Genomic DNA, 10,000 nt, shown 5'->3' with positions numbered 1-10,000 from the left:
AGTCACTGAGGGGGTTCACTTGATAGTTACTGGGAGGATTATGGCGAGTTTATGGGTAAAAGAGAGTATAAAATAAAGCCTCTTTAATTAAGGGGACACTGTCTTATTACCAATTAAGGGGACAATGTCTTATTATCCTATTCAAAAGGTGGGAAACTTTAAAATTTTGCCTCTTGCTATCGCTGCACTTCATTCAAACAAATGGAGCTTTCTAAAACGAAGGGGTCGAGAGTTAAGTAAAGGGAAAGGGATTACCAAGGAACACAGAATACCAGCCTCAGAAGTACCAAGAAAGCAAACGTCGTCAGGGGTACCATGAATGTCCATGACATGGGAAACAGTCACTCTAATATCAGGGGTACCAATAGCCTAAGTGTCATGGATACCCAATAACGCTATTAAGAGTACCAACAGCGTGAGTGTCCGCAGTACCAAGAGTGGGAGTTTCTGCCGCGAGTGCTTAAGCGTGCCAATGCTACAACTGTTCCGGCATCAAGACTGTTCACGGGGTCAGTAGCACATGGAGCAGAACTGCCTAAGATACTTGAATATAAATCAGTATTCTTAAAACCTTCCCACATTAAGGGCCTTGCAGTCCCTAAAATTCCTGATTGGCTAGTCAACAATCTCGAAACGTAGGGACTTTTCTTTCCCTTCCTCACTTGAATAAATTCACATGAAGGCATCAAGAACAAAGCACATGAAGTGGACCACAATATCAAAGAGGTTCCTGGTGCCTGTAGCGGGTAGCTGCAGGAGGACCAGTGCCCTGTGGGAGTGCCAGGGCGGGTCGCCTCTCCAAAGGAGCCCAGAGGGAGCGGGGTCCAATTGCGAGGACCAGAATTTCAAGAAAATCCGGTTAGCGAGGCCAGCGGGGGCTCCTGGGCTGACGACGGCGACGACGGGGACCGCCCAGGGGCGCGGCCCTCCTGCTGGGGGTGAAAGGAGTGTGGCTATGTGGTGCCAGAGGTGGTGGAAAGGTTGTGATAGAATAGTGTAACGGAGGTGTGCAAGTGTGCAAAAGTTGTGAAAGTGTATAAAGATTGAAGAGTTGGAGCACGTATTGTGAAAAAATGGGTTAAGTGTGGTGAAAAAGTGTATTGTGAGAAACGTTACTAAGGTGAGGTAAAAGAGGTTTGATGGTGAAAAGAGAGGTGTGTTTTGGTGGTGTGAAAATAAGCCGAAAGGTGGTGTAAGGCTGACTTGTTGGTGCAATGATGGTTATGGCACCAAAGTGGGATAAAGGCGCAAATGGGACGACGACGATGACGACGACGACAAGAACGACGACGAAAACAACAACAACAACAACAAAACTACAACAACCCTAAGATTAACTTAACCCATACAAATAATAAACGAAACAGTACGGTACCAGCCCCCCCCCCAAAAAAAAAAATCATGTTGATGGAGTAAACCAACGGGAAGAAAATCATCCCCACAAAAACCCACCCAGAATTAAGTACCTCATCTGAACTGGCCGTCAAAAAAAAAAAAAAAAAAAAAGTACAATCTGGCCTCAAAGAATACTACTATGGAGATCTCTAACGCGTGAGATAAATGCACGCGAAATTCCATTTAAAGCCCCCCCCCCATCTCAGCACCAAGCCCTATGAAACCTTGGAGCCCAAATCCTTGGGACTCTACTCACCCTCAGAACATTCACCAACAGGATCAACCTCAACGAAACCCAAGAACTAATTCAATGAAACGCACCCCTCTGGAAAGAAAACCCAGAGGCCAGACCAGTCCCGCAACCCCATGGAATCCAACACCACGGAACCCCGTGGAATCCAGTCCCACAGAGGCCTCCCCCAGAGCACTCAACTTCCTGTAACCTATCTTTACCGAACCTAACCCGATGGTAAGGAACCCAGAAGAAATGATCACCATAGAACTCATCCCCGAGACACAGAATCTCATGGAACCTAAACTCCCTCACTCCCAATCCACGTGTTAGGAATCCCTTGGGAAATGGATCCACGGGACCCATTCCCAAAAGGGAAGAAGCTTATGCAACCCGATTTCACAGGGAAGGAGCCCCTTGGAAGATAGATTCAATAAACCCGTCCTCGTGGCGTAAGACTTCGAGGAACCTACCTGTCCAATGTGCCTCTTGACGTCATCAGTTCTTGGGTCTCTCCAGGGGTTGTCGAAGCCGCATAGTCCAATCCTGAAAGAGAATGAGGGGAGAGCTCCTGAAAAGCTTCATCAGGGATAATGACAAGGGATCCTCGAGTAAACTTCAATTAAAAAACCTGGTTTCCGATCTCGAAGAACAACAGAGATCTAATACTCTTTTTTATTCTATCTTATTTGTCTTATCTTATTCTATTGTACCATCATTTTATCTTATTCTGTTAACCTCTTTTGCTATCTTATTTTTTTTTTAACACCACTCTCATAGCCCACCTGTATAGGGTCACTGAAATTCCATTATTTTTTATTTTGACTCAAAGAGCCTTTTCTTGGAATTTTTTTTTAGGACTGCGGGTATTGTACATATATATATATATATATATATATATATATATATATATATATATATATATATATATATATTATATGTATATGTATATCAGATCACCAGTGTGTATGATCTTTATCAGTACAGATGTCTGCGCAGGTGTACCGGTCCCTACTTAGATCGACATCTGTCGTCGACATCGAGTACAGGGTACATAAGACTTCCCTCCCGTCCCGGCTGGACGTATGAAACACCGGTCATGTAACTGACACATGCAACCGACACATAGGCTGTGTAAGTGACGTGTTTTCATGTGCACAGTTATTTCGCTGCGGTTTTCTCATGATTCTGGATTTACCAGTGGAAGACCGTATTGAGGACGTCCGGTTCACAAGGCGTGTGGTGTGTGAAGAACCGCGGGCCCTCTTATTAGTCCCTTGTTACTTCCGACAAGGTGATTATGTTTTCGGTCGCATTCGTTCGTTCGTCTGTTAGCAGCTTTAAGCTAGGAATTTTAAGAGTTTTTTTTCAGAAAAAAGTGATGTAATATACCATTAGATTTTGGTGGTCATCCGATCTTTTTTTTCTTTCTTTCTTTAAGACTGAAATGAACTGACCTCGGCGGAAGTTTGCACTCTTCAAGTACTTCCAGTTTTCCACGTTTCCATATCAAAGGCTTTGTAAATGACACATATTTACGGAAATACCTGCTTCACAGCACTACGAAACGATATAAACTGACATGACAGACAGAGCACAAGTGCCGTAACGTGATATTGTGCAATCCACTGTTCATCACTTCTGGAGCTACGTCCCCTCCACCCGTCCCGTCCCTGCCCAACGTCACCACCGCCACCACGACCTCCCTTACCTGAATCCATCAAATCCATCATCCGAACCGTTGACGGTGAGAACGGGGGCGCGGGCGTAAGCCTTGGCCACTCGACGGTTCCTCTCGAGAACGATGACTTTGGCCCAAATCTCATCGTCGATCTGCTCCCATTTCATGAGCACCTCGGTGATGTGGTCCTGCAGGAGGGAAAAGAAAACAGAAAAGGACGTTAGAGATCATATTAGGGGTATATTGCATACGTATGTGTATATGACATTATGTGCGTATATATGCATGGATTTTGCATGCATGGATTAATATAAGCATACCTATGCGCGTGTGTGTGTGTGTATGTGTGTGTGTGTGTGTGTGTGTGTGTGTGTGTGTGTGTGTGTGTGTGTGTGTGTGTGTGTGTGTGTGTGTGTGTGTGTGTTCCGTGCGTGTGTATGTATGTGTGTATGCATGTATATAAATGTATAAAAGTATTAATTTACGGATGTATATAGGAATGTATTTATGTACACACACACACACACACACACACACACACACACACACACACACACACACACACACACACACACACACACACACACACACACACTATATATATATATATATATATATATATATATATATATATATATATATATATATATATATATATGTATATATATATATTATATGTACACACACATGTATATGTGTGTGTGTTTACATATGAAAACACTCATAATAACATTATAACTATTCAAATATCTAAGTATTCATTAAAATAAAAAACGAAGTAATTAAAATGGCATCAAAATACAACAATTCTTAGTCTAGATTCTAGAAGAACGCATTTCCACTTCACAAAATTCTTACAAAGATAACAAATCACGGAAAGAATATAATAAGGAAGGATTGTTTAAGGTTAAGATGAAGAGACAAAGAAACATGTAATGATGACGACGGGGGAAGGGAAAGGAAAATGAAACGAGGAAGGACAGACATCGTCTCGTCTCTTGGAGGTCGACGAGTTCACGACACTTCACTTCGCCCATGCACTCACATCATGATCCCATACACCCAGACATGCACGAACGCACGCATGTGCACAAGCAAGCACACGCACGTACACACACACGTGCGCGCGCGCATATGCACACACAGAGATAATTTTAATCTTATGCCGTTTGCCAGAAGTAAATATGTAAAGAATGTTATCAGGTTAAAGAATCAAATTTAAGTAGCTGGAACACCGTGACTATGAGCATCTCTTTCTAACAAATAAAAATCTTTTGACTTCTGATGTAAGTAATTTTATGAAGACATGGAACTCAACTTGTGGCCCCCTGGAGGGCCACAGGGGGCCACGATTGCTACCATAAACCAAAAAGTAGAGGTAGTTAGTGGATGCATAACGATTAATTTCAGTATTGGAAACTGGTTTCTACAGGAGAGTAAAGAACAGCAACGCATAAGTTTGATATACGTGACGAAAGCCAGATTGAAAGTATGTACCATAAAGTATGCAAATGAGTTGAAGGGTGGGGGTGGGGCAGTTAGCTTCCCCCTACTCCCTCCTCCCTCTCCCCTGAGGGACCACCGCGGGGTCCCCACAGGTTGTCCCTGAAAAAATATAAGTTGATAACCCTGTCTGGGTGAAAGTGAGGGAGGGGAGGGTTGCTGTTGCAGGACGCCTGCTAATGTACAATAGAGATACGATGAATTAAACCTTGTCTTTAGCTTCTTTGGCTGTAATAACACGAGATAATGAGCCCGAGTAATTGCTTCCAGGAGCAGAATGAAGAATTAAAAGGATGGGGTTATAATGAACATTCACACATGTATGCGCGCACGTGCACACATGCATGCATGCATGTAGGTACAGTTGCTTTCAAAAGTCTTTAAACCTCTTGCATAGTTGTCATGCCACTGTGGTGTTTGCTCTTTAGTATTTCATACATGTTTCTGTATGATTAAAACTTTGCTGAATATGGTATTTTCTTGTAAAGAAAAAATAAATGTAAACGTAGCGGAAATATTATGTTTGCTTAGTGATATTCGTAGGGTGATTAAAATGCACACACACACACACACACACACACACACACACACACACACACACACACACACACACACACACACACACACACACACACACACACACACACACACACACACACACACACACACACCTCTCATGGCGCTGTGGTTAGAGCTCTGGCCTGCCACTACGGAGGTCCGGGTTCGACTCTTGCCCGGGGCTGAAATAATATCAGTATCGCAGCGTTGAGGGGTGTTACTCCAACTCTCGTGGGCGGGGAGTTGGGGGTGTGTGTGTGTGCAAGGTCATAGCATTACCCATAGATCGGACCTACGAGCTCTGAGCTCTCTTCCAGGAGGGAAATAGCTGTCGATCACGAGTCCAACACGTGATCCAAAGACCAAGTGAATACACACACACACATACACACATACACACACACACACACACACACACACACACACACACATACACAAAAACACACAAACACACACGCACGCACACGCACACACACACAAACGCACACGCATGCTCATACGAGTTACACGCACACATAGATACAAAAGTGAATACATTTCAGAGCCACCAAGTGTTGTGCAACAAGAATGAATGTCATAATGGGACAAAAGAGGAGAAAGGAAAGTAGCTTGGGATAATGTGTACAATGAGTTTCAATGACAATGCATGTCGGCAGGAGAACTTTTGGTCCATAACAGTAAACAATATCCTACATCCTAGGAACTGCGCAAGACGTTGAGGAAAAAATAACAGATATCCTGTTTGGGGCAAATCCAAGAGTTGTGTTTAATAAATTGTTTTATTGAAATTATCTCATATAGGATATCCAACCCTCGGCAACAGAGGCCACGCTTGCAGAGTGAAAATCGTTGGGTGGGTCAGGACTTTTGGCCGAGATTTTACCTGAGACCTCATTTGATATATGTCGCTGTAGATGCGGAACCCACCCAAAAGTCTGCGACAAAAATCAGTGAAAGTTCACAGTCTTCACGCGATGGGTGTCAAACCGACATTGTTTCTGTCTTATTCAGAAAGACTAAAAACTGGTTATCAACGCTCGAAGAAAAATGTGACAGAGGTGATATGATCAGTAAACAAAAATACTCTTGGCGAGAAATTCAGAGGAAAAAGAATATATTGACAAGTCAAATGAGCTCGCTCGGGTCAGGCGATGGCATGTTGCCAGAATAGCCTAAGTCATGCAAACAGCTTTGGAAGTACACATGTGTGTGTGTGCGTGTATGTATGAATATATGTATGTATGTATGTATGTATGTATGTATGTATGTGTGTCAGTGTATGTGATTCAGTATGTATGTGTTAGTGTTTTTTATGTGTGTGTGTGCTTGTGTGTGTGTGTGTGTGTGTGTGTGTGTGTGTGTGTGTGTGTGTGTGTGTGTGTGTGTGTGTGTGTGTGTGTGTGTGTGTGTGTGTGTGTGTGTGTGTGTGTATGTGTTTGTGTATGTGTGTTTGTGTTTGTGTGTGCGCGTGCGTGCACGCGTATTTTAATGACAACAATCGACTAATGAAAGGCTTCTGAGACGGTACAAGATCTTTGCCTTCAATATTACAAATTAGATAATTTTTTCCATGAGATAATATTTTTTTTTTCTATTTAGATAACGAGTTCACCATAAATCGTAGTTAGACGTTCAATTATAACAAATTGTTATTATGTATAAGTAACAATGGTCTTTAAACTTAATAGAAACGACTTGAGGCGTTTCCGCATACTTAAGTTCAACTTAGCCTACAACTGAACTGATGGACAATCCTGTGCAGTTCTTTCATACCCAATCCTCCTTTTCTTCATAAATCCCTCTCACTCACTTAGTCGCTCTCTTGATAACGCACTCGCTCAATATCGTAGCGTATCTTCTAGATTTTTGCGTAAAACAATTTTAACTGGAAAGTCAATTAATAACAAAAGCAAGGTTTTAATCTACCACATCTCTATTCTGACTCAAATAAAGCCAACTCAAATGATAAGAATTATTTGGCGGTCACCGGATTTTGATATATTGAGTTCAACATAATTCACATCATATTGTCAAGATAAAAAATGATGATGAGACTTCCAATAACAAAGAAAAAGCAAATAATTAAATAAACAAATAAAACAGAAAATAAGAAGAAATGAAAGAGATCCATAAACAAAGGAATAAATGAATGAATAAATAAACAAATAAGATATAATAAAAATGAATAAAAATTCGTCCAAACATAACACAATTTACTCTAATGGCAAACAGTTTAATTCAGTCGAAGGGCGGTTCCAGTCTGAAGATCTACGCCCATTTAATGCTTTCATATTTTATCTTTTATTCATTCATTCATAAACCTATTCATTTATTCGACATATATATCGACCTATTGATTCATTTTTCCTTCCGTGTGACAACAATCCCATCTGTCAACTGTGTTGTCACTGTAGTTCCAGGAGGGAAGTACCAAATCGATTTCGCTCCTCCCACTTACACGAAGCCCCGCCCCTTTCCCCCTAAGCTCTGCCCCCTGCCCGGCGTGCCCCGCCAAGTCTCTTTGAGGTGACTCATTTCCTCAAGCTCCTTATATAACCACTGTACTTCTTCACTGTTGATGTGGCCCGCATGTGTGGCCACGTGTGGACACCCTGAGGCCCATAGCTTGTTTAAAAAATGTTACAATCCCATATTGATGCCTGTATGAAATGATAAGTATATATGTAAATATATAATTTAGTTAATAAACGAAAAAGAGCAAATGAAAAATCAGCAAAATACTTGTCAATGAATATATATGTATATAGATAAAAAATAAATAAAAGAATAGATAAAATACAAATAGAGAATAGAATACTTCAACCCATGCTTACACATAAATACAAAAACAAATGAAAACAATTGAATGAATAAATGAATGAACAAGTAAAAGTAATTGATAATTATATAGATAAATGAATGAATTATAATTTTAACTTAACGTAACATTTTGGTATGATCTTTTCTAGATTTTATTCTGTCTAACGCCAAAGTATTTTATTCAGCTGAGGTGGGTCTTCATTGCCATCTTGTTGTTGTTGTTGTTGGTGCTTTCGTTGTTGTTGTCGCTGTTCCTCCTTCGTAGTCGAAGACCATGACTTTGTGTGAATATATATATATATATATATATATATATATATATATATATATATATATATACACACAAGTTGTTTAATATTTGTCTAGAAGAGGGTAGAGTGCCGGAGGACTGGAGGAGTACCTTTATAGTTCTGCTTTACAAGGGAAAAGGGGACAAGTGTTAAGTGTAGTTGGGAAAGTTTATAGGAGGGTTTTGATTGGTGAGGAACAGTGTGGCTTTAAGACAGGTAGGGGTTGCGTGGATCAGATTTTTTTGATAATGCAGACATATGAAAAAGTTTTAGGGAAAGGTAAGGATGTTTTTTTGGGTCTTAATGGACCTGAAAAAGGCTTATAATATGGTAGCCAGGAAGGCACTGTGTGAGGTATTGCAGATATATAGAATAGGAGGAAAGCTGTTAGGAGCAGTCAAGATTCTTGACGAGAGTAGCAGAGCGTGAGTTAGAATTAGAAATTGAGAAAGTGAGTGGTTTAATGTAAAGGTGGGACTTCGACAGGGATGTGTTATGTCGCCTTGGCTGTTCAATTTATACATGGATGGGGTGATGCCAGAGGTAAACGCAAGGGTAATGATCGGATATGGTTAAAAATGAAGAAAAATGGGAAATAAGCCAGTTTTTGTTTGCTAACGACACTGTGCATGTAGCAAAATCAGAGGAGGTATTAAGGAAGTTAGTGACGGAGTTTGGGAAGGTGTGCGAAAGAAGGAAGTTGAAGATAAGTGTGGGTAAAAGTAAGGTGATGAGATGTACAAGGGTAGAGAATGGCAGCAAATTGGAAGTGAGTATTAAGGGAGACTGGAGGAAGTGGATAGCTTTAGATATTTGGGTGCGAATATGGCGGGAAAGGGAGGAGTGGAGGTGGAGGTAGAATGTAAGTTCAGAGAGGCAAGTAAATGCCTTGGGGAATTAAAAAATATAACGAGAAATAGACATTTGGGAATGGATGCTAAGAGAAGATTGTATGAAGGAGTGATTGTGCCGACAGCACTATCTGGGGCAGAAACATGGGATATAACAGAGGAAGAGAGAAAGAGTTTAAATGTGTTTGAGATGAAATGCCTGAGGAGTATGGTAGGGGTTACTGGCCTAGATAGAGTGAGAAACGAGGTGAGGAGGAGAGTGTGGGTGGAAAGAGAGTAGGGAGACTGGGTTGATTAAAGAATTTTGGGATGGTTTGGGTACATGGAAAGGATGAGTGAAGAAAGATTAGTAAATGAGGTGTGGAAAGCAGAGATGGAAGGAGTGAACATAAGGGGCGACCAAAGATGCGATGGATGGATGGGGTAAAGGGGCACTGGGAAAGAGGGGTATGTCTGTTGGGGAAAGCAGGAAGAAGACAGAAAATAGGGGTGAGTGGAGAATGGTTTTGTATGGATAATGCATGGAAGGGAGTGGGTGGGGGATGGGGGGTTAGGGAGTATGTGTGAATGATTTTTTGACGCAGCCCGAGGGGATTTCTCCCCGTCTTCTCTTTTTTTCTGTAATAGGGAACGGAGAGGGGAGGATCGCCGATTAAATGAAGCGTCCTTG

The 10,000-nt window shown here is 41.4% G+C and overlaps 1 protein-coding gene across 5 annotated transcripts in view; it reads right to left on the bottom strand.

Moving 5' to 3' along the window:
- Positions 1 to 10,000, bottom strand: part of LOC143018549 (uncharacterized) — a 536,469-nt gene that overhangs the window by 34,643 nt on the left and 491,826 nt on the right. For all 5 annotated transcript variants that reach the window (XM_076174008.1, XM_076174004.1, XM_076174005.1 and 2 more), the window contains exons 3-4: positions 3,339 to 3,496; positions 2,101 to 2,173 (exon numbers count right to left, since the gene is read on the bottom strand). In XM_076174008.1, the coding sequence (XP_076030123.1) occupies positions 2,101 to 2,173; positions 3,339 to 3,496 (231 nt within the window). The remainder of the gene's footprint in view (positions 1 to 2,100; positions 2,174 to 3,338; positions 3,497 to 10,000) is intronic.

The sequence above is a fragment of the Oratosquilla oratoria genome, chromosome 35 (assembly GCF_046742065.1).
Source record: "Oratosquilla oratoria isolate Oo_2021 chromosome 35, ASM4674206v1, whole genome shotgun sequence".
Taxonomy (NCBI): Eukaryota; Metazoa; Arthropoda; class Malacostraca; order Stomatopoda; family Squillidae; genus Oratosquilla; species Oratosquilla oratoria.
This window is presented reverse-complemented; position numbering and strand designations above follow the sequence as displayed.